Raw genomic sequence first — 26074 nt, 5'->3', positions numbered from 1 at the left:
CATTGGTGATAGTTTATTATTATTCCACTAAATAGCTCTATGATATAGTAATTATTATTGCCTCTATTTTCTATATAAAGAGTCTCTGGTATAGACTGTGTGGGATAGAAAAAAGAGTTTAAATAACTTACCTAGTCTTGCATAGCTAGTAAAAGAAGTGTTCCTTTTATTCAGGTGTCATGTTATTAATATTTCTAGGTATAACTTCCCTTGTTCAGATAGTGTTGAAATCACAGTCCCTAGGCAGCCTATTCTTATGCTGATCTCTAAAACCAGCTATTTCACTATAATATTACCTATTTTTATCACTTTCATTTAAAATTGTTCATCTTTTCCTTAGGAGGCTACTGAATTTAATGGTTGTTAATTTAAATGAGCACTTAAAAAAATCTCAATTATCAATATATTCCCTCCTCCATACTATCATTCAGAGTCTACCTTAAGTCTTTGCACCACATTTTACACAGATTCCTGAAATCATAATTACAGTGTGCAGAAGGTTATTTGGCAATTGTATGATGAGAGGCATTTTGCCAAACTTACTTTCAACATTCTAAACTATCACTTTAGAGCTTGGGACAGTTTTCAAATACTTCATAACCCCCAGGTAACTTTTTAGTCTTACCTACTGGGTTTTTAATGTTCTTTTGTATTTTCTTTCTTTCCCTTTCAAGTTGAAACATCTTTCACACTCTCTCTTTAGCTTCCAAGTTGTTCCCTGTGGGTTCTCAAACGGCTTGAAACCCCTTTTTGATATGTTTTATTCAAAAAACTGGAAACTACTTAGAAGTGGCTCTGTGTCAGGTTTTGCCAATAAATTCCCCAGAAGCCATTCAAATTGTAAATATAAAATCTTTAAAAATTTCCAGCATAGAGGAAATGCTGCATTAGTGATACCTCAGGTGAATTATTTTCTTGTTGTTGTTCTGTCAAAGACAAAATGCATGGGACAATTAAAGAGATGATTTTATTCAAGCTATTGCAACAGGGAGAATAGTCATTAAAAAGGAATATCTCAGTAAAAGAAAGGGGGCTTGAGCTATTATAGAGACAGGTCAATGAACCCATGGGTCTTATTAGACTTGGGAGGAAGGTGAAGAGGGTCTTATTTCAGAATGAGAGAGAGAAGAGTGGTCCTTATCTGTTTCTGGAACCCAATAGGGTGGGGCCATTTCTTAACTGCCCCCACGTTCTAGTTGTATAGGGTTTGGGTAAAGTTCAGTATTGTCAGCCCCCTCAATTTTGTTCAAGATAAATGAATACCGCTCATTGCTGAACAAAACAGAGGTGATCATAAATCTCCTGGATGGGGCAAAACAGTGTCTAAGAAATGTCCCTCAGGGATTCTTGTTGGCATTGCTTCTGCAGAACCAGTTGAACCAGATGTTAGGAGTGGGGGGGCCGGGGGGAGGGGGGAAGATCAGTAGTTTTGGAGTCCTGGAGGTCCTGAGAGCAAAGGACAGCTGCAAGGCAACATAGAGTCTGGATAAAGATTTAGGCTGTTAGGTTTTAGTTCTCCATTTTAGACAGATGTGAGAAGAACTGAAAACGTTGGAGGATTATAGTCAGATATTGAAGAAAACTGGAAGAATTGAACATTTGCTAAGAGTTGATAATTTGTACAAAATTACAGTCCCTGACACAGTTTGCCGGTAGCTACCAAAACTGGTGTTTCCAAGGAAGCGGCAACTCAGTTAAAACTCTGCCAGATGAGATGGAGTTTGCGTATCCATGGTAATCTGCAATTTGCAAAGAGGGGCAAAATAGTTCAAAAATGGGGAACTCAGCCAGAATCTCCCTACTCAGAAGGATGTGCTAGAGTCAATACTGGTTTTTCATTGATACACAAACTTACTCTCTATAGTTCTTAAACTATAGGTCAGAAGTATACACACAGGTTTTTAGTAAAATCTACTTTATATATCTTTTCTTTAAAATACAATCTTAACTCTAGTACAAGTAAAGAAAAAGAATCAGATATTATGGAAATCTTCTTACTTGAACAAATAATTAAATACAAGAAGAATGTAATTATAGCTATATTCATTTTAAGTAAGATATGAGAGAGTTCTATACCTGATTAATTCCAGGAAACTTTAGATAACCAAAGATCCAAATTGAACACAAAACTCAGAGACATCTTAGAAGTAAAAAAACCTTCCTATTATTTTATATCTTTATTTACATGATAGCACCATAATTTGAGTCCTATAAAACGGAAGTCATTAACATGTGACAAACATTTTTTAAAAGATTCAACAGATGCTCCACATCATAAAGCATCAGGGAAAAATGCAAAGTAAAAGAACAATGAGTTATCAGTACACACCCATTAGAATGGCCAAAATCCAGAACACTGACAACACCAAATGCTGGTGAGGATGTGGCGCAACAGGAACTCTCATTCATTACTAGTGGGAATGCAAATTTCTACAGCCACTTTGGAAGACAGCTTGTTCATTTCTTACAAACTAAACATACTCTTACCATACAATCCAGCCATCATGCCTTTGGTATTTACCCAAAGGAGTTGAAAATTTATTTGCCTACAAAAGCCTGCACACAGATCTTTACAGCACCTTTATTCAGAACCACCAAAATGTGGAAGCAACCAAGATGTCCTTCAGTATGTGAACGGGTAAATGAACTGTGGTACATTCAGACAATGCATTATTTAGCACTTAAAAAAACAGCTATCAAGTCATGAAAAGACATGAAGGAATCTTAAATGAGTATCATTAAGTGGAAGAAACTAATCTGAGAGGGTACACACTGTGTGATTCCTACTCTATGAGATTCTAGAAAAGGCAAAACTGTGGAGACAATAAAAAGATCAGTGGTTGCCAGGGAAGGAAGAGAAGAGGTGAATAGGAAGAGCACAGAGGATGTTTTTAGGGCAATGAAAATACTCTGTACGATATTATAATGAAGGATATTTGTCATTATCCTTTATTTTTTTAAAGATTTTATTTATTTATTTATTTATTTATTTATTTATTTATTTATTTATTTATTTATTTATGCTGCGTTGGATCTTTGTTGCTGTGTTCAGGCTTTCTCTAGTTGTGGTGAGCAGGGGCTACTCTTCATTGTGGTGCACGGGTTTCTCAGTGCAGTGGCTTCCCTTTTTGCGGAGCATAGGCTCTAGGCACACCAGCTTCAGTAGTTGCGGTGCATGGGTTCAGTAGTTATGGCGCACAGGCTTAGTTGCTCCATGACATGTGGGATTTTCCCGGTCCAGGGATCGAACCCATGTCCCCTGCATTGTCAGGTGGATTCTTAATCACTACACTACAAGGGAAGTCCCTCATTATCCTTTAAATATCTGTAAAATGTGCAACACCAGGAGTGAACCCTTGGGTAAACTATGCACTTTAGGTGATTATGATGTGTCAGTGTGGATTCATCCTTGCTAAAAAATGCACCACTCTGGTGAATGATGTTGATAATGGGGCAGGTTTTGCATGTGCGGCAGCAGGGGATAAATGAGGAATCTTTGTGCCTTCCTTTCAATTTTGTTGTAAACATAAAACTGCTCTTCAAAAAAAATCCCACAAAATCTTATTAAAAACAGGGGGGGGTTGAACAGGTCCCAAACTGTGATCATTTGAGAGCCATATGAAGGCTATTAAAACGTTTTGATATGTTCTCACTACTCTGCCAATAACGTGTTGCTTTGTTACCTGATTGTTACTCAGTGATGTCTGAAACTAAATGACAGTCTGGCCATATTGATCTAGAGTCTAGATTTAGGATTCAGAACTTTGATGTCAAAAGGTGGGCAGTGGCTTATAGCCTGGGCGTCACTAGAGAGCATGTTACAAATGCAGCATCACAGGCCTCAACGCGGATGTATGGAATCAGAATCTGCATTTTAACAAGATTTCTAGGAGATTCTTATGCATATTAGAGTTTGAGAAGCACTTATCTAGAGAACTTAGAACGGAAGATGTGAGTTAAAGAGAATTTTTTCGGAATACTGTATATTCGTAAGCTAACTACAGCTGGTCATTGCAGTGCTTATGTTCCCATAGTCGCTAAGTCCCTTCTTGCTAGATTTGCCACTATTGTTCATCTGATGTATAGTTAGTCACCAATCGGGGGCAGGGGAGGGATCAGATGACAGAAGATTAACTCTGCTTTATTAAAGTCACTGAATCATTTTATTTTAGTGAAAAAGTTTGAATAGCTTCTTTCATTTTCATCACTTTTAAAATACCTTTTGGTTATCATTATAACAAACCTTGTTGGGCAACCAACTATAAAATGAAGTGATGAATGTATAATGTCATCTTTTCCCAAGTAGGAAATAGAGAATGTAAATGGTTACCAATAACACTTGATGTTAATTTTTTTTAAGTTCTTTATTGGAATATAATTGCTTTACACTCTGGTGCCAGTTTTTGCTGTACAACCAAGTGAATCAGCTGTATTTATGCATATATCCCCATATCACCCCCTCCCACGACTGCCTCCCACCCTTCCTATCCCAGCCCTCTAAGTCATCCCCTGTCATCGAGTTCATCTCCCTGTGTTATGCAGCAGCTTCCCACTAGCTATCTTTTACATTTGGTAGTGTATATATGTGAATGCTACTCTCTCACTTCATCCTGCCCCCAGCCCCCAGCCTGCCCCCCGTGTCCTCAAGTCCGTTCTCTACATCTGCATCCAAACACATTGGATGTTACTAACCCTTATGAGTGAACTACTCACCAAGATTCTAAGTAAGTTGTTGGACCCATAGGGCAAGAAGTTTGAAGCTTGAGGTCCCACATTACACCCCTCTGGGAACTTGAAGGTGCTTTAAGGTAAGCTGTATATTTAAATAAACATACATTTTCTTTACAAGGAGTATCCGCAGACTCCAGTCACAAACCACAGGAAACTTGACAAGCCAGTCTATTTGTCTCACATAAGAACACTTTGCCCTTCACGATTGTTCTGCATTAAACAATGCACTTTATGGCAACCGTATCAGTCAGAGTTCAGGGAAGCAGAACCAGCAGGATCGTATATTGAAATGTATGACAAGGAATTGCCTTATGGGATCGTGAGGGCTGGCGGAGCAAGTCCAATATGAGTAGGGCTGAGTCAGGAAGGAAGATCACGGGCAGATAGATTGGGCACAGGCAAAAGCTTTCGTCCAGCGTAGGCATTTCTTTTCTCTCTTAGGGAAGCTCCTGCTTCTAAGGCCTTCCAATTGATTAAGTCCGGCTCTCCCAAATTATCCAGGATAATCTCCTTTCTTAAAGTCCATTGATTAGAGACTTTAACTGTATTGGCAAAATTTCTTCAGAGCAACACCTAGATTAGTGTGTGACTGAATAACTGGGAAGAGCCTTGTCAGGTTCATCAATGAAACAAGTCATCTCAGCAAGGTTAAAGATGTTCTTTTATAATCTTAAACCGGCTCAATAAATGGTTAATGGTTTCTTACATGTATTATAATCCATGGCAGACTCACTCATATGCAAACACTGTGCGCTTCACCCAGCAGATGCTGTTGCTGTGAACAGTGAGTGGAATTGATGACCATTATTCCTTTAGAAGGTGTTAGGTTAATGACATAGCTTTCACCACATAGAGGAGATTGCCAGTGAAGCTGATGGAGGTCAAGTTTTATAAGCCTTATCTACAAAGTCCCTTGTGAGTATTAGGAGTTGCAGGGTGTTCTGAGTGCAGAGAGGAAGCTGGGTTGCAAGCAGAAATCATTTCCAGGTAAGCATTTCAGGTGCCTTTCCCAAAAGAGATTTGAGGAGGAAAGGACTCAGCTCTACAAAGCCCTAGTAATTTATTGAGATTTATTTTCTCATTCTAAACACACAATCGCTTTCATGAATAATTTTGTGTTTGTCATTTTATATTCATTTTCTTAAAGAAAGCTCCCCAAATTGTAAGCTTCAGGCCCAGGAAACAGGTATCTGCCTCTGCATATGAATTTTTTTATCATTTCTTTTTTAACTCAAAAAAAAAAAAAATTATCCCAGGAAGATTGTCCCTGTTAAGATCTTAGAAAGGCCTATCGGTGAGTTATTGGTTTTAATTGTTCTGAAACCCAGTCAATTACAATGAAAATTCCTTGTCTAGGTGAGAGACAAATCTCAGTAAAACAGCTAGAGTTTATTTCAGAAGTAACATTTTTGGTTTTTACGGTGGACCTCAGGAGAGCTCCGAGGCATTCAGAATGTCCTGTGATTCTGAGCTGCTTACCTTCAGGCAACAGAGGACAGAATCAACTGCCGATGTGCAGAAATCCACACTATCTTGTACCGCTGGTATTAGGCCAGAGGGAAGCGTTTTCATTTGTAGCTTTGCTTATGAGGTAGGTCCAGGTTGCATTTTTGTCTTATTAAAAAACAAAATATATTCTTATATGAAAAGCTTTATATATTCACACTGATCAAATATTAGAACATATAGAAAATTATTCAGTGAGAAGTCCACCTCCCTTCCATGATGCTGGTCTGCGCAGTTCCCACTATCACCTATTTCTGGCAACCACACTGCGAGTGTCTGTGTATCCCTTGAGGGTTTCTGAATGCATTTATGATTTTAGATTATGATCCCTGCTTTCTTTTGATTTTGATTTGCCTGGTATACTTTTCCAATCCTTTTATTTCAAATTTTCAGAACCACTTTATTTTAGATATCTGTTGGGTTTTGCTTTTGATCCAACTAAAAAAATCCTTTTTTTTTTAAATCATGAAATTGAACACATTTAAATTTGATGATATGTTAGTTTGCTTTTGTATTTCTCATACTCTTTTATGCTATTTATTGTTTATTATATATTTTGAAGTTTTAACTGGACCGGTAATCTTTTTCTTTGTTTTTGTTTGGGAGGGATGGTGTTGTACATTTGTTCTGGTAGTACCTTTATACCCATAGGTTCTTATAATTCTTCTAGCCCTTTATTTTTCTAGGATAGTAACAATCAAATCCATGCTGACTGATAACGTGATTGTTTCTTCATTCCCCTCCCCCTCTTCCCCCACACAATTTTATTCATAATATGACCTGTCTTTGTGCTTTCATTTTCTTAAATTTCCTTCTACTACTATTACTTGGCTTGTTGGCTTAAATCCTTTGTCTCTCAGCTGTTGCTGATTTATCATGAATAAAACTTTTATTACTCTCCCGATTTTTGTTAATTGTAACTGGCATATGCCTTCTGGTTTTTCATCCTAAAATTTACATTGTTTTAATCTTACTTCTACATTTAAATATATTCAGTGCTCACCACCAAACCTTTTCCCAAATTTTCCTCGGTCATTTCTCAGCTTATGTTGTAGTAATTTCCTCAAAAAGGACTCCTGGGAACAATAATCCCTGAACTCCCTGCATATTGAAACTATTGGTAGGTTTCAGATTTGAGGGGCAGCTTGGATGTTTGTAATATTCACACCTCACATGTTCTTCCCTTGCTTATCTTGTGGGAGTTGCTCTGTGTACTGTCCACTGGTATTGGTCATACATACATTCTCTTCTTTTGAGGGACTTGATCGTTTTGCTTGGCTGCCAAATGATTCTGTCTTTATCTTTAAAGTCTGATAATTTTGCTAGGATAGTGTTTTTAACTCTTCTATTATTTCTGGCACACGGTATGTCCTTTTTTTTTCCCCCACAAAGGCAAAAATTAGGCTTTTTACTTATATCCTTTTTGCCTGCAACTCCTTTCTACTAGAGATATCGCTGAACTTCATCTTTTCCACAATTTTTAATAATTGTCTCAGGCTAGTGACAAGGATTGCCTGTCTCTAAGCTATATGAGGCATATAGTCAACAAAGAAATACCAAATTTACCAAGAAATAAAGGGATCGGGATTTTTGAAAAGTGAAGACGTTAGTAATACTGTGATCGTGTTTGGAACTGAGTTGCCAAAAAATGCAGAAGCAAGACTGAAGCTCCTGCAGCTTCATTGGCCACTTAAAAGTTCCAAAATATATGCTATGGGCTGAATTGTGTTTCCACATATTCCTAATGCCCCAGCATCTCATAATGTGACTCTAGATGGAGATAGGGCCTTTAAAGAGGTAATTAACAGTTTGTCCTTTTTATATATGCCAGGTTGTCTCTTATTTGAGGATAGATTTGTTACATGATATTTGACAATATTTCTGCTTAATTTTTCTTTCTTAAGGACTCAGCCCATCTATGTATTTGTTGGATCTTTCCCCCCCAATATCTATCATTTCCCTCTAATTTGTTCTGTTTTTAATTTTCATCTTATTTTTTTGTTTTTCTCATTCGTACACTCTATGCTTCCCATTGTGTTACCATGCAGTCTATTCTCTCTTGTGATAGTTTTTTCCTGAGTTCCACCACCTGACATTTCATTACTTCCCGTTGTGTCTTCATCTCTTCCCTGAGTTCTTTCACTTTTGCTCTGTGGTCTTCCTTCATAGAGGCAGGAGCTTTTTCAAATTTTAAAATTTGATTTGTGGCAAAATGCTTGGTAACAATATTTGTCCAATGGCAACATATTCCTGGTGGTGATCTAGGTATTGATCAGTTTTGCTGCTCTTTTTAAAATTCACTTTGTTTTAATTTTGCTTGTAATACATTTGTGTCCATGCTATGGCAGTTTTTTTTAAAATTTACCCTTTTAATTAATTATCTTTAATGAGTGTGATTTTCTTAGTCAGTCCCTGGGTGAGAGTCTGGAACGTGGGATCAGTGTGGCCTTCAAGTTTTACAACCTACGGAGGCAGACTGCTTTTAGCAGAAAATGGCTCGTGGGTGTGATTCTTTATATAGTCCTGCCTCATCTGTTTCTCTGAACCAAATGAGGTTGGGGAGAGCTTTTGCTTCCAGCCTTGCTCACCCCGTGTAGCACCCATAGATATAAATGAAAGATACAGCATTTGGACCGCAAGGTGAGCCCCTCATCTTTAGTGAGCATCTCTTTACTAGCACTTCGTGAAATGCTGCTGCTGCTGGCCTTCTTACACTCTCCATATGTATCGATCTATCTTGTGTAACTTCTGCCGAATCTCAGCTATTTGTCTGCCCTTCTTGATGTTCTGTAGGCTGCAGGTTGTACCTACCTTTGGGTTTTGCTGAATGTGGAATTTGTTCGTGGAGTGACTTCCCCTCATTTTCCTGGTGGTTCTTGTACAATATCCAAGAACAAAGGGGGCAAGATACTGATTTTTAGTTATGTTTGTATGGGAAGTGGAGAGTTCTGTTTTTGTTTTTTTAACCACATGTATAAAGATGCCTCTGTACTGTGAGGTTGTTCCATGTTGATATAGTTTCTTTGTTTTGTATTTCTTGGCTCAATCCAGCTCCAGTCTCATTCTACATTCCTCTCCTTTATGTTAAATTGTACTGAATTACTCAGAGTTATCTAAAGAGTAGCTCTGTTTCCCCATACTTGTATTTATTTTGTTCCTTCTAGTGGACATTTCCTTTCCCCCTTGCAAACCCTTCTTCATCTCCATAGTCCTCATTATCAATGAAAATCCTCTCTGGGCTTCAAGATCTATCTCAAATACCATCCATTTTTTAAAGCATTTTCTCTGATCTCTGCGTATTGTTATAATCTCTTTATATGTTTAACCACATTCTACATTGCCCATATTCTCTTAGAATGATATCCTATTATAGATGATATTTTGGTTATTTAGCCCCTTTCTACCAGTTGGAAGGAAGCCTGTGACTTAGTCATATTTGTGCCCCATTTATGCCTGAGCACAGTAATATATATTCAATAAACATTTGTTGAAATGACAAAATTTAGCAAAAGGCCAAAATTATTTTTTTTGAATGCATGGCATAATTTCCTCCTGCTTCTCACTGATGCACATATAACCGTTCATGGGGATAATTTGGCTCTTTTTCTTCTGGAGCCACAGATCCCTGCAGATCAAACTGTCTTATAAGGATGTGACTGCAGATGCACTTGTTTAGTCATGCAGACACTCAAACTGTGTTTTGATGATTTTAATTGTCTTATTTCAACGCAGAATAATTTGTTCTTTGCTTTTTATGAGTCCTTGATAGCTGTTAAGTAGATTAAAAAACAAAAATGGAAAACACAATCTTCTTTAGTCTTCTGTTAAATGGTAGATCTCTATCATCATATAAATACATTGATGGGACAAACTCTGTTAAAATTTAACTTTTAAATTTAAATTGAACTAAAAAGAATAGCAGAAGCTTAAGAGGAAATTTTCCCAGAACACTCTTGGTTTTAGGACCCTCCACATTTTAAGAAGAAGAGAAATTTGAAAATTTCTCCCCACTATTGCATTTAATTGGATGTCTTGCCAAATACAATTTATATGTCATTTTCTTCATCATTTTGTAGCATTGAAAACAGCATTTGATGAGAAAAACCTGTTCCCCAAAGAAATTCTGGATCGTGAGCGAAGAGCCAAGCAATTATGTCAAGAAACAAGTAGTGAAGTAAAGATAAAAAGGAATAAGAAGCCATTATAATTGAAAGAAAAATAAATATTTCATGGTCACATAAAGTATGTATGTAAAATGCAAAAAAAAAAAGGAATCAAAAGTATTACTCCTTTCTTTTACTTTATATTTGAACTTCAGGAAACTTCATTTTGAAACAGTGTATTTAGTGCCACTTTTATCCATCACCTTTCACTTTCTCTGCATTTTAATAGAAAAATATGACTAAACAGGGGGCAATAGCAATTGGTATTATCTATTCTCGTGTTTTTATATAAAAAATGTACAATTCCAGAACAAAGTCTTCTAACCAGTCACACTTCTTGTTACTCCTATAGACAAGTATTTTTGATCAATTTTCATTGTAAAATAAATTTGCTTTGAAATTAAATATGTACTGACACGGCAAATATCTGTAAACTTGACTAAGAAAAGCATTCAGATTTATTTACACTTTCTAGGTTCTAATAACCTCAGGGAAAAAATAGGGGACTGGGGCTGTGTAAAAGGCTCATTTTATGTGGAAGGTCAATTAGAGACTGTTTGTTTCTGAAACACATCACTTTTTTGATCCATTTTTCTTTATAAATATTATCTACCAGGCAACCAGTAATCTTATGATACATTAGCTACTGTGTCCTGTAGTAATAATCAATTCATTTACATAAGTTTAGTCTTTTTGTATTTTAAAGATGCCTTTAAAAATATTTGTTTTTTAAGAATTTTGCAGTAACACATGCAAGTAAAGGAAATAATTTACAATATATGAGTCTACTCTGTCCAATAACTGCAAAAGTTTATCATATTTAAACCTCACAATAATTGTATAAGATATATCTATTTTAAGGTTAAAATCTGAGATTTGGATACATTAGGAGAGTGCCCAGTTATTGATGGCAGAGTTGGGATTGGAGCCTAGACCTGTTTTACTCCAAAGACCATGGTTTTCATCCTTCACTATTCTGTTCACTCATTTCTTATTACTATAAAGTCAATGGAATGAACTCTACAGTAGAATTTTCAGCATCAGTGAAACAAATGCTTTAGTTTGGTGGAGAGAGTGACAGAGGGAAGATTTTCAGAAGACAGTTGCCTAGTCCATCAACATTTAAGTGAATCCTGAGTCAGACATTGTGACTTCTATAAATATTCTTTTTTCTTCTCAATGAATGACACTCACATATGAGAAAGATGTAGGAGAAAAATACTGGAAAGAATCAATCTCAACAAATGTTGGAGAATGTTTTCAGCACAGTTAAGGTCCTGGAAACCATGTTCAAGAGGAACAGAAAAAAGAAATGGGGAGGTCTGGCTTACAAAAGAGAATTCACGAGAGATATAAACGGTGCTCAAATATCTCAAAGCTGCAGTGAAGGAAGAGAGTAGAAGTTAGAACTGATGGGCACAATTGAAAGAAGGCAGATTCTAGAATTGTTTCCTAATCCCTTTTAAAACTTGAAAATGTTTCTCTTTTTTTAAAAAAATTTTTTTATATTTATTTATTTATTTGGTTATGCAGATCTCAGTTGCAGCACATGGGATCTTCGTTGCTGCATGCGGGATCTTTAGCTGCGGCATATGAACTCTTATTTGTGGCATGTGGGATCTAGTTCCCTGACCAGGGATGGAACCCAGGCGCCCTGAATTGGGAGAGCAGAGTCTTAGCCACTGGGCCACCAGGGAAGTTCCTTGAGAAGATTTCTTATTTTCTCTTTCCTTCCCATCTTCGCTTCTCATCTTGGTACAGAATTGTTGGCAGCAGGCCTCCTGCACGGCTAGGAAAGGAAGTAGGAGGAGCTGAGAGAAGACCCAGCAGAGAGAAACTTACTGGACTCAAGAATATGTGAGTTGACAGTGGGAGGGGGGATTAGTGGGTGGGAAGGCAGAGGGGTGAGTGGAGATGACTAGAATAGTTGGAAGATTGGTTATATTGTACAAATAAAAATTGAGTAAATAAATGAATAAGTTAGTAAGTATATTGAGGATAATGGAAGCTGAGTATCTCACTATTATAGAAGGTATTTATAAAATTTGAAAGGGAGAAAACTAGAAAGAACCCTAAGATTTGGGATTGGAGTTATAGATATTAGTGTGAACTCATAATGATTTTAGATAGATAGATAGATAGATAGATAGATAGATAGATAATATGTAAATGAAACATTTAGGAGTGATTGAAGATTGTGATTGCAGCTTGCTCTCAAATGATTCAGAAAATACTTATTATGAGGTTTATATGTATTTATATGCACACCAAACACACCACATATATTTATCTACACATGCATACATGCATCATATATATAAGGAGAAAGAGAGAGGGAGGGAAAGAGAGATTAAGTATACAGATAGAGCACACATATGTGGTGAAATGTTAACAATTGGAGACAGAGAGGAGAGAGGGAGATGGTAGTTCTTTGTATTATACCAGCAACTTTTCTGTAACTGTAAGATATTTCAAAGTAAATTATTTTTTAAAAATGAAAAAGTTCGCCTTAGCACAAAGGTTCCTTGAGATGTTAAAGCAGAGGCTGAATAACTCTCTCAGGGATATTGCAGAGAATTCTTGCACTGGTTGGGAGGTTTGATTGGACAATCCATCATTTCAAACTTAGAGCATATGATGTGTGAATCATAGTTTGGTGACAGTACAGTAGAGTGAAATTTGAGCCTTATTTCCAGAAATTTAAAGGAATATTAAGATGTTAAAGAGATGTAGTATGGGTACCAAGTACTTTGTGAAGGCCCTTTTCTGCATCCATCCATCCATCTATCCATACATCCATCCAACCAATTACTGAAGGCATATGCAAGGGACTGTTTTAGACACCAGGTATTCACATACAAATAGAGTACACTTCTGCCATCAGCTTTCTGGAGTGAAGACACATAAAATGCAATGGTTTTAAAGTAAAGATTGAATGAACTCTCTACTTTTTCTAATTTGGAAATTTTTTTACTAGACCTACAATATACTTTTTTAGCCCTGGAGATGACTTTGTTTGAAGTGATTATTCTGAAATACTCTGGTTTATGTAGACAGAACTCTGTGGCCTACTACATGTGCATGGCACTATGCTGTGTGTGACCCTAATTCCATCCTTAATTAACTTCAGGGCCTCTTTTGTAAAAGGAATTAAGAGGAGTTGTCTCACAAGTTTATTTAATGAGAATAGAGCTTTTAAGGGTATGAAAGTCTCTTTTAATGTTACTGTTTCTAATAATTTGGGACAAAAACACTCACAAAAGGAAAAAATAAAAAGACATTTAATTCTTATCTCTTATTCTTTTATATCTTACAGCATCTAATTGTGCTAGGCAGGGAGCAGGGGCTCACCTATCAAATGTTAATAGAATTGAAGACTTTATAAATTGTTCCTGAAATTAACATTTAGGTTCAATTATTTAAGATCCATTTTTCTGCAGAGAAAGAACTTGTCACATTAAAATAGGATGTGCCACAATTTTCAATAGGCTACTTTGTTTGCACTGTGTAGACTTACACTAAATATAATTTAAACTATTCTCTTTACGGAACATTTTCCTCTCATCACTCAAAATATATAGAGCAAACTGACAAAGAAAAGAATGCCTGAAATTAATCCATGCTCAAATGGAAGAATTAACATATATGTCCTTTACAAATGAGAGCATTTGCTTATATGTTTTTAGCTTGGAATTAAATATATTTTTACTTAAAAAAAACTAGAAAACGCTAAGAAAGATAATGAGATTGAACCTGCAACCCCTTGCTATTATTTTTATACATATTCAAGTGTATTTTTGACAGTGGGGGTAGTGATGATGCTCACATTTATAGCAAGATGTTCCGGCTCTCACTAATGAATATTGTTTTTTGATGATCTAGGGGCAAAAAGAGTTATAGGAAAAACAGATTTGTGAAAATATTTAAAAGCTTTGCAGCAATATTTTATGGACAATTGTGGTATCTTTACTGTCTATTAAAAGAGCTTAAACCAGGAGGAGAACATGGTCATTGCTTTTTACTCCCCAAGAGACAGGAAAATATACATTCTGCTTGAACTGCTCTAACATAAGGTTCTTACCAACAACTTCATTAAGTGATCTTACTAAGATGTCTGTCTCTGTCATTGGAAGGAAAAGTGATGGCCTGTCCCTGGGTATGATCTGAGTAATGTACAGACACAATAATTTGGTAGCCAAGGGTATTTGTGATGGATATTTGCTGGTGTCACTGCATGGATAGAAGAGCATTGATTGAATGACAGTCCTGGGCATTCAGAGTTATTTATGAATTGCTGAGTAGAACAAGAGGAATGATGATGTTCCTGTGTTGTAAACTCTGTTTTTGGAAAATTATCTCCAACAGTGTTAAGTTGAAGCTGGAATGGAGTTTGCTTATGTTAGAGTAAGTAATGTTAGAATATAACACACAATTGAGAAAACATTTAGAGATGCCTAGATGGGAAATTAAGAATTTTAGTAAATTAAGAGATTATGGGGACTTCCCTGGTGGCATAGTGGTTAAGAATCCGCCTGCCAATTCAGAGGACACGGGTTCGATCCCTGGCCTAGAAGATCCCACATGCTACAGAGCACATAAGCCAGTGTGCCACGACTACTGAGCCTAAGCTCTAGAGCCCACAAGCCACAACTACTGTGCCCACGTGCCTGGAGCCTGTGCTCTGCAACAAGAGAAGCCACCGCAATGCAAAGCCCTTGCACCACAACGAAGAGTAGCCCCTGCTCGCCACAACTAGAGAAAGCCCACGCGCAGCAACAAAGATCCAACACAGCCAAAGTAAATAAATAAAAAAATTAAATTAAAAAAAAGAAATTTTGGCCTACGACTGTTATCAGGCTCCTCAGGCCTTGTTAGGACACTGAAAGAGATTAACAGGGTCCTTGCAAAAGTTTTTTTTTTTTTTAATGAATTTTTTAAAGGTATCTGCACGAATTTTCTTTCTTTGTTATAAATTTATCAGAAATAATATTACATTTAGTGATCAATAATGAATATTTGTTTAATTGAAACTAGACCAAATTTTCCTTTTCTCTTCTCAGAGGCCTCTGATGAATAACACAATGTGTTTAATATCTCATTGTCATTGAGGTGATTGATTTGAACTAGAAAAATGAGATCAAAACCCATTCAATTATGCATCCATTTTTATTAATAACCTGTTCGTAGAGAAAATCGTGTAGAATTTTAAAAGCATATAAAAGTAATACCAATGTTTATTATCAAATTATTCATATTTAATAGTATTATCTTGATATTATCTTGATGATTTGGTAAATCAGTAATCTTAATCTGGTCTTTTTGCTCAACATAAACTCTATATTTCTTCAATATTTACTTTTTTTCCTAAGGATTCAAATGGGCCTTGTATCCACAGGAAACTCCTCTGACTATTGTATAATTTGATGAATTGTTGAGAACTCTGTAAACGCAGCAGTAATTTGTCTCTGCATTTTGGACTTGATTTAGCTTTATTCTTTTTCTTATAGGCATTCTGAAATATTTATGATGGAATACACTGGTAATCTGATGTGAGAGTTCTGTAAAAAACAAAAAGAACTAATTACTAGCAAATTTACAACCACTGACACATTCTTCCACATTCTGTTTCCACTTATTATAAAAGAAGTGAAATAATGGATGAAATAATAATTCTAACTTAATGATTTTTTAAAGTTCTATTATTTTCTCCCTCAACTTTTGCATTTTTCATAGTTGATCATTAACCTGGCCATGTTAGTCCTTCTGTACAAATGTTGTGAACACCTGCTTTGGTTTTAGAGGAATTAATCAAGCAATGTTCAAGATAAATAGAGTTGGCCTTGACTGATCAGATGTTCCATGTACCAGTGTTTCCCAGCAGGCACATTTAGCTGTAACATTACAGTGAGTAATCAGAAGCCAATTTTGGGTAAGTACCTTAAAATTAAATAGCTTTTGAATGAAGTATATGTGCAATAACATCGACCATGAGTGTTTAATAGAGTAGAGGAATGGCATTTCAATTCACTTTGGTGCAGATATTATTTAAATGCATCAAATTAACACATTACTTTTATTTTCCTTAAAGGATTAAATTTTCCTTAAATTTTCACTATGAATTTGAGGGTCAAATCCTTTTAGGACTATTCATCAGCTTGCTTAGTTCACCAGTACTTTGTTTCCTGATGAGATACAATCCAAAACCCAATGAGGTAAGTGAATTTTTAAAACAATTTTTTTGCATGAGCTTGTAGTTTATTTAGTGACTAAAAATTTACTGGAAGAAATGGATGCTCAAAGAATATACATTTTAATTATTGATTGTTAATAATGATAGGACAACTCCCAGATTCTACTACTATGGAAAAATGACATCCTTCATAATATTGTTTATTATTCTAATATAAACCAAGTACTTAAAAATGTGTCGAATGAATTGGCACTTGATGACTTAAAAGTATTAATAACATTTTGACTGCTTATGTATCTACAAACTGATATTTTGGTCAGAAATCTTCTGAGATGTTGAATATATTAGAAAATGATACTCAAATTTATTTTGCATGTAAAACTTCTTTTACACTCTGGCTTTTACTATTGTTGCACTAGCATTCACAACCTATGTACTAATTTAATCCTCAATAAGACATTTGCTTGATAGCATATATTTATATTTGCAGTTTACCAACACATTATTTTCTAACAATTGTTTTGGATTGCGGCTTTTTTTTCCTTTGTAAATTGTATATCTAAACAGAGTTTAACTATACATATTAGAAAAGAAATGGAAATATCTAGATAATGACTCTACAACTTAGTTTTGGAAAATAATTGACTATTAGGAATCTTTATGTATGATAGTGATGCTTAGTGATTCTTAACCATTTAGGGGTCATGGAAGCCTTCCTAATAATCTGTAAAACATGCTAGAAATATAGTTCTTCATTTCTTTAAGGCTAACAAAACTTTATTCCAGAGGTTTGCATTTTTACGTCCAATAGTGTTACTCTCTAGTAACCTGTTAAACTAGGAGTTATTGAAAGTGACTAAAATGTATTATTTGTAAGGTAAAATCAGTGTTACTAAAATTTTAAATACCTTTAAATTTTATTTAAAATTTATTCATTTAAAATACTTAAAATTTAAAATACTTCAGAGTCAGTATTCTACCAAGTCTGCAGTAATATTGCAAAACTCATTCTGCTCCAGCAGTGATGAGATGGTTGAATTTCCTGCAATTTTAGTGGAGAGTACTTTAATAGGGTTTCATTAATGTTATGAATTGGTCACAGTTTTAAATCACAGCTTTCTTATATTTGTTAATTTGTTTGTCAAATTATTCATTGATTTTTTTAAAAATTGCTTTCTTCATTTGTTGTTATTGTACCATTTATATTTGATTGTAATTTTGTTTCTTGTAATTTTTTTCTGAGCTTTTAAAACCTCTCTTTGGAAAGTTACGAGGTGGATTTGGAGGTTATTTCACCCTACAGAAGTGGGATTCCATGAAGTGTGAGACTTGTTGCTATAAGAAGTTAGCCAGATTACTCAACTGATTTAGAATACTTTAAATTCCTAGTATTATAGGTTCAAAACTACACTGGCATGTGTTCAGTTTTTATTCCATTTCCCCTTTAGTTTTTTAAACTATTTTAGGGTAGTCTGGATAGACGTTTTCCTTGATATTGGACTTACAATTATGCCATTTAAAACCATGGAAAAATGCGAAAAAGTATCACGTAGCTATTCAGAGGTAGTATTCCTATTGATAATGTTCCAGAATTATAATTTCTCCTTTAATTTAAGAAAACTGCAATACATCTGTATTCTTCATACTGCTTCTTGAGTACATGTTAAAAAGGCTATTAGCACATGGCCTATTTCTCCTAATAGATGATGCTTAGTCTGAAAAATGGCATTAGAAACTTCTTGTGGTAGTTTGTTCTAATAAGACAGAAAGTTCTCATAGAAATCTTTCTGTTGAGCTTACTATGGTAAACTCTGATTATTTTGAAAACTAACAAATTTTGAATTAACCAATGCACAGAGGTCAAAATGGATAAGATCTTGTTGTGGAGTCTCCTATTGACTTTTTCTGGAAGTCAAGCCTCGAGCCCCGTGGGTCAAAGAAATACCGAATTTGCAGTGGATCTTTATCAAGCTGTTGGTTTATCTCATGAGAACAACATCATAATTTCCCCTCTTGGAGCAACTTTGGCCCTCGGAATGGTACAACTGGGAGCAAAAGGAAAAGCACAGCAGCAGATAAGACAGACTTTAAAACTTCAAGAAACCTCAACTGGTGAGATTCTTACATATGATGATTTATACTGGATAAGACCTGGCCAAGTTTATTTTTAAACTGTTAGAGACGCTCAGGGTCATAGAACTTTAATAAATTAAAAAAGTTATGAAAGTATAAAATAATGTTAAAATGGAGAATTTTATATGCAAATAATTGTCAATGTAAACAACTATAATTGTTTCTTAATGAAAATATTACCAAAATAATTTATTAAGAAATTAATTTTATACACATAAAACTTGTGATTATGTCTATATATTTTATTCTAGCATGTTTTAGCCAGTTTTAATTGAGATTATGTTGTGTGTGCATGTGTGTGTGTATGAGTAGTTATACACCCATGTGTGTATATATATATATATATATATATATACACATATTCTTTCACTAGCACTTAACTGTGTTCTGATCATTTTTTTCATATCATGCAACTGTTTCAAAATGTATTTTTTAATTTCTTTGTCTTATTGCCTCTGATGGAAACACTATTGCATAGTTACCTAACCCTTCTTCATTAGGTAGTTTCCAATACTTCTCGTATAAAAATGCTTCAGTGAACACCCTCACCCAGAAATCTTTGTGCATCTCTTTTTATTTTGTAAGCTTTTAATTTTTAATTAAAGGTTAATCTTTTCACTTAAATGAGACCAAGAAAAAGCATTCATTTATATATTTTAAAAGCTTATTTAATTGTTTTTAAAGAAAATTTTAAAAAGAAGTATTTACATAACTGATGGGCCCTTTTGCATATGAGTAGTTGTTTTCTAACTTCCCGAAGACCTATCTGAGATACTGTATAGACGCTTTAGTGCTGGTATCCCATTTCAAGGGGTAGTTGTCCATCTCCCTGGCTATCCTGTGCTTCCAATTTCTATAATGATTTTAACTTAAAATTTTTACATCACTGTCACATACTGGGTCCTAAACATCAGAGGCAACATCCAGATTTTTGATTTGGCCATTTAGTCACTATAACTATAACTAATCTCAGTATGTTTGCCTTAGCACAGAGTAGTTATTTTTTAGGAAATTGTTTTTCTGAATAAACCATTTACAAGGTTTTATTTGCTTCATTTTAAATAAAGGCAATTTTATGTAGAAAAGAAGTTGGTGCTGTGAAGTTAATTGCAAGAGTTTTCCTTTGTGGATAACGTAAAATGAAGCCACTGTGTTGCAGATCTCATCCTCATTGTCTGTATTAATTTCAGCAAATTCCACTACACAGTCCCAGAAACATTTGTATCACATGATACTGCTTTGGAAAGTAACAGAACATTTATGAAGATATGTAAAGTTGATTCCATGATAAACTAGCAAAATTAGAGCCTCCAAAATTTAAATTACTTTAAATGACTCCATCTTGTAGAGGAACATTGGAGTCTTAACAACTCTGAATTATGAACATAATAGTAATCATAGTAATAATGACGATGACATTATCAAACATACATATAGTGTACCAGTAACTGTTTTATGTGCTTATCCAGTTTAATCCCCGCAATTACTCTGCGAGGCAGACATAAACCTGCTACACGGATGAGGATACCAAGGCAAAGAAAGGTTGAGTAACTTGCCCAGAGCTAATTCCAACGATGATTCACTGAGAGTTATAGGTCACAAGAGCAATAATGAACATTTTAATATTTTCTTTGAAGGAGTATATATGGACAATTAAACATTAACATTTTGACATACATAACAAAATCTACCAAACTCGCTTTCTATTATACTTTGTTAAGGGAGAGAAAGAGGCACAGATAGAGGATAAGTACAAAAAGAAAAGAAATACCAACCAAAAAGGGAGAAAGTATAAATACTGAACTCTGGAAAATAAAAAAAAAGAAGAGAAAATTAAAGAATAAAGAAAAAGAAGGCACAGAGTTAAGGAGGGGAACAGAGAGAAAAAGTGAAAGATGAAAAGAAAGAAATGCAAAATGGTGTTAAAGATAGAACAAAGGGTGCAGCAGGTCAGAAGGTAGTGTATGCAAAGCTGTATTAGAACCCAAGACAAAAAGAAAAATCAGTAACAATGAGCCTGTCTTTATTTAAAATTTTTATATTTTGTTCATCATGGATTTCTTTGTGTTAATATTGATTTTAAAATATATTGCAGTAAAATATTATTTATCTTGATTACCAAATTTGTTGGTCTCTCCTTAAATTTTATGCCAAAATGAGTGTCTCATTGACCCATCTTGGCCCTGGCCCTGTCTTCAGTTCCCTTTGATTGTCAAACGGTGCTGTCTGTTCAATCAGACCGTGTTTTACTTTTCCTGCTACCAACCTGTTTCACATTAAGACTGCTTATCCTACAGACGGGCCTATAACTCCTGGCATCCTACTGGAGCTCTCAGTGTTCTCACTTATCCTTCTTTCCCCTTTGCCAAAACATCTGCTCAGAATGTATCTTCTCCAGTTTACTGAGCATCTGATAATACTCCATTTTGCTTTGCCTCTAATAATGCTTCTTATTAATCAAAGACTAACCTAAAGGAGCTTCTTTATTCCAAGAGGGTTATAGAAAGAGAACTAAGCATGAACTCCTGTCTCAGTTATGCATCCAAATGACCTTGTGATTAGGTACCTTTCAAGTTACCCTATCTCTCTGGATTTTAGATTCCCCGTTATAAAAAGAGGCGTTTGGATTCGATGATTTCTATGGAACTTTCAGCTAAAATAATCTATAATCCTATGACTGCCTTTGTTTTCACCTTTGAATTTCTCACATTGTACACACAGCTGGCCTTCGGGCATTTAGTAGCAGGAGAAGTAAACATGTACTAAATTTTAGAACATTTTTTGGAGGTCTGGGACAACCAAACCAAAAGTCACATTCACTTCCATGACCTGTATGTAGGTTTTCTATGGCTCTGTTTTGGGAAATGAAATAAACTTATTCTCATTGCTTATTAGGAGCCATGGATATGTCTTCTTTTTGATCTGTGCTGAAAGAAATGATTAATCTGTAAATTAAATCAAATTTATAAGGCAGATAACTTTATATTCTCCAAACCTGTGCTATCGGTGACATTTTTTCATTGACTTCTGAGTCCAGTGATTTATCAAGGGGCAGCTGACCGTTGTGTCAAACAGTCTTAGACCTTACGCACGTGACATAAATTTATTTGCTTTGACAAATGAGTTGGAACTATTTTTTTCTTCCCCTCTCCTTTTTTTCCCATTCTTTTTAAGATGTTCATAAATTACAAACTTCTGAAAATTGGTTTCAAATTCTGCCACTTTATTTCTGACCTTAATTAATTCTTTTGGAGAAGCTTTCATGCCTTCACTCAGAAAGTCTTCTTTGTAGCCTCTCAGCTACTGAGATATTCTCTTGGCTTCCAATAGCAAGAAATGACTGCATCTGAAATCATTGTATAAACAAGTAAAATAGATTAATATTCTTCCTTATGTAAGGAATTCCAAGGTTGTAAAGAATTATTGATATTCTTCAGATCCAATCATATGGAAGTAAGTTTTTTTTATCTAAAATTGTTTATGTCTGTGTCTATATCCCCATGAATGGAGAATCATGGAGTTTGAAATATAATGCAATATACCTTCCGAGTCTGCCCTGTGGTTGTGTAGGTTGTATCTGCACAAGAGCACCAGGACAAGAAGGCAAGTGGGGACTGAAATGTAGCCTCCATTCAGCTGGACAAGATACAAGGCATTGGGGATGCAGCACCCCCCTTCACCACCACCCAGTGAGGGCATGAGTTCTTATTTGCACAAAGATGCCCTATGGACTGCTAGCTCTCTGATAAAAATGTTTACACACGCACATGCACACCTTATTTCCAATAGACACCTCATAGCAAGTTCCTCTCAGTCTTTTTTTTTTTCTCTTTATTCAGTGGACATCTCCCAATGATGAACCATTTGTGTTTTCTTCAATAGAGATTAATTGCATGTTATGCTTTTAAGTTATGAAAGTGGCATTTTCAGTATTTAACTCAAAATAAACAAAGGCTCTGAAGGAACCTTGGATTTGAAATACTATTCCCAGATTCAATGATTGAGTTCCAGAATGAAGCCAGAAGGGAATGAAAGATATTGGTGCCTTCTGGTAATAAATAGGAAGCCACTGAGCAATGCTCAGAACTGAATTCTCTCACAGCACATACAGCGTCCTGACAACACTATGGTCAGAATGACCCAAGATAAATAAGTAAGAGGCCAACAGTGATTCTTAGCTGACTCTGACAGACTCATTTGGCAGTGGTTATAGTTGGAATGGTTGAAGATTTTTATTGTTCACATAGACAGCCAAAGTATATAGATTCATGAACCTGAAGAAATAGGCAATTCTGATTCTTATGCATCTCTAGAGATGATTATAGGGGTTACCTCGTAAATTTCAAAACTTGGACCCACACAGTTGCTTTTAAGAGAGCAATTCTTTCTTAAGCTGAGATAAAAGTAGTACTGAAAAGGATTGCTCATCACTGTCTTAGCCCCCATCAGCATTCGTTAGTGTTCCTCTTTCATAAATATTGCATGTTATGCAAAGAATGAGAGTCTAAAGATACCTCTCCAACAACTAAGAATGAACTAAATTTGACTATAAAGAGAGAGTTTCCTTCAGTCTGTTTAAATGCATATTCTTGTTTTTGACAAATTTCAAATTTACATGGACTTTTTTTTTCCTGTATGAGAGCTGATTTCTTTACAAAATGCATATTCCACAGGAGATAAATGTTTAAAATATTTATACTAACTTCGAAAAGATCGTTAGTTATACCTAAGGGTGCAAAAAATGGTGATATGAATCAGAGTGCTTAGAAGCAAAACTGAGAAGCTGTTGTTTTTATGTTGTTCAATATGTCAGTATACATTATAATTATTTTTTAGGAGAAGAATTTTCTGTGCTGAAGTCATTTTTCTCTGCCATACCAGAGAAAAAACAAGAATTTACATTTAATCTTGCCAATGCCCTCTACCTTCAAGAAGGATTCACTGTGAAAGAACAGTATCTCCATGGCAACAAGGAATTTTTTCAGAGTGCCATAAAACTGGTGGATTTTCAGAATGCAAAGGCTTGTGCAGAGACAATAAGTACCTGGGTAGAAAGCAAAACAGATGGTAAAGTTTCCCATTTTCATAAAGTCATTATTTACCATTGTATTCATGGTTTTTAATATCCTAAAGTAAAGAATGGTTGAATATTTTCCTATTAAACTATGGCTCAGAGGGATCAAATTTCCTATTTTGCTTTCCTGTTATTCAACTTAATACTAAATTGTAAAACAGAGGGAAATTGTAAGCTGCTTTGAAAAGTATACAGGTTCTTTTTTTTTTTTTTTTTTGAGAGATACCTAGTTGTAGAATTCTTAAGGGAAGAATTTTAATAATAATTTCTGTTTAAGTATAGGTTTTTTAACCTATATAGCAGCAGGAATAATATCTTTGGCCGAGTAAAACTTAGATCTGTCCATCTCAGATGTCTTCTTTCCCACATATACTGTAAATAATTAACCATCTTGGTTGGATGTGTTAATGTTTCATGTCAAATAGCGATAGTTCTATCATAAAGTTGTAATCTAAACTTTAAGTATAAGTTAGCAAAAATTCCAAAGGCACTACTGAGTGACATAGTAGAACACAAGTTGAAATCCATACAGATCTGAGTTCAAATGCTGACAAGTTCTCAATTATGCCTCATTTAAAATGAAGATACTATTAAAACATTTCAGGATTATTGGAAAATTGAAAAGAATGTATGTGAAGTGACCAGCATAAAGCAGGTCCTCAGTTAATAGTAGCTTGTTACTTTGTTCATTCATTCTGTTACCAAAAACTGTAATGTGTAAGATGTGACTGTATTTTTCATGGGGAGCCTCCTATGGGGAAGCATAAGTTGAAAATGTGAGATGGGTGTTGTGAGCAGTGTTCACAGGAAAGTCCTATTATTGGGACACACAATGATACACATCCCTAGACAGCGCCATGGCACTTGATCATGCTACTGACTCAGAGCTTTGAGATACTCACTGGGCATGGGAATAGGAGACCGGTGGTCTAGGAGAGGAAAATCACACTAGCAGCTCCATTCTTGTCCTTTCCTGATGGTCAGTGGCTGCAGTTGCAAGAGTGGAGAATTTGAGTGAACGATTAACTTATTAATTTTGATTGACCGGCTGAAGATCCTTGAAATAAAGTTTGAAAAATACCAACAAATATGCAGGAAGACGTACTTAGTTTTTGTTTTTTCTGTCTGAAAAACAATTTACAAAAATAATCTCACTAAAGAGAGGCCATTTACTAGGTCTGTCTACATTTGCCTGACAATCGCATATCTCCTGTTTCCTTGTGAAATCCTGGTTGTACCTATTTCTAAGTGAAATATTTAATAAAGCTCCCCTTTACTCTCAAAATTGCCAAGTTTAAATGATAAAGGGCATTGTTTTTAATTGATCAGCAAATAAATTTTTGTTTTAATTCTATTTAAAGCAGTTCCTTTGAACCACTCATGCATATTTCTTCTTGCCCCTTCTTCTGTTTCTTTACAGGAAAAATTAAAGACATGTTTTTAGAGGAAGACTTTGGCCCTCTGACTCGGCTTGTTTTGGTGAATGCTATTTATTTCAAGGGGGATTGGAAACAGAAATTTAGAAAAGAGGACACACAGCTGATGAATTTCACCCAGAAAAATGGTGCAGCAGTCAAAACTCCAATGATGAAGACTCTTCTGAGAACAAAATATGGTAATATGAAAAAAATCACACTCTAAAGCACAATTTTTGGGAATTGCCAAGTATATTAATATTTTATTTTCTCTGCTCCAGGTTATTTTTCTGAATCCTCTGTGAACTACCAGGTTTTAGAATTACCTTATAAAGGTGATGAGTTTAGTTTAATTATCATACTTCCTGCAGAAGAAGTGAACATAGAAGAGATGGAAAAGCTAATTACTGCTCATCAAATCCTGCAATGGTTCTCTGAGATGCAAGAAGAGGAAGTGGAAATAAGCCTCCCTAGGTTGGTAATGTCATTTTATCATTCTGGTTCTTATGTTTTCACTTATAGAGGGACTTGAATAGCTGGGTGAAAGATAACCAAAGCTTGAAAAGGCTATTGACAAAAAGAAAAAGAAAAACCCGTTTGGAGCTGTTACTCTACTTTATGGTTACAAAGGCAGGTCTGAACATTGCCGGCATTGCTTTGCCATGAGAAGGATGGAATTTAAGTACTTAATATTCTCTGAAAGAGATGAAGAAATGTAGGTCTTCAAAACAGAATGCTGGGATTAAAAGGAATTATTATTTTTATTATGTAAACTTATTTTTCTCTAACTTTTTTTTTCCTGATTGGAATTTAAAGTATTTTATCTTCTATTGTGTTTAAGGGAAATAAAACCCCCAAGACA

At 35.1% G+C, this 26074-nt stretch overlaps 2 protein-coding genes across 2 annotated transcripts in view; both read left to right on the top strand.

Moving 5' to 3' along the window:
* Positions 1–10444, top strand: part of WDR49 (WD repeat domain 49) — a 141779-nt gene extending 131335 nt beyond the window's left edge. The window contains exon 18 of the mRNA XM_057737806.1: positions 10314–10444. Coding sequence (XP_057593789.1) covers positions 10314–10444 — 131 coding nt within the window. The remainder of the gene's footprint in view (positions 1–10313) is intronic.
* Positions 10445–16908: 6464 nt separating this feature from the next.
* Positions 16909–26074, top strand: part of SERPINI2 (serpin family I member 2) — a 33543-nt gene continuing 24377 nt past the window's right edge. Inside the window, exons 1-5 of the mRNA XM_057740039.1 lie at positions 16909–16924; positions 18448–18702; positions 23560–23790; positions 25218–25412; positions 25494–25686. Of these exons, the coding sequence (XP_057596022.1) occupies positions 18456–18702; positions 23560–23790; positions 25218–25412; positions 25494–25686 (866 nt within the window). The 5' untranslated portion in view covers positions 16909–16924; positions 18448–18455. The remainder of the gene's footprint in view (positions 16925–18447; positions 18703–23559; positions 23791–25217; positions 25413–25493; positions 25687–26074) is intronic.

This window comes from Hippopotamus amphibius, chromosome 6, assembly GCF_030028045.1.
Source record: "Hippopotamus amphibius kiboko isolate mHipAmp2 chromosome 6, mHipAmp2.hap2, whole genome shotgun sequence".
In the NCBI taxonomy this organism is placed as follows: domain Eukaryota; kingdom Metazoa; phylum Chordata; class Mammalia; order Artiodactyla; family Hippopotamidae; genus Hippopotamus; species Hippopotamus amphibius.
The sequence above is the reverse complement of the archived record's forward strand: the minus strand, read 5'-3'. Positions and strand labels throughout refer to the sequence as shown.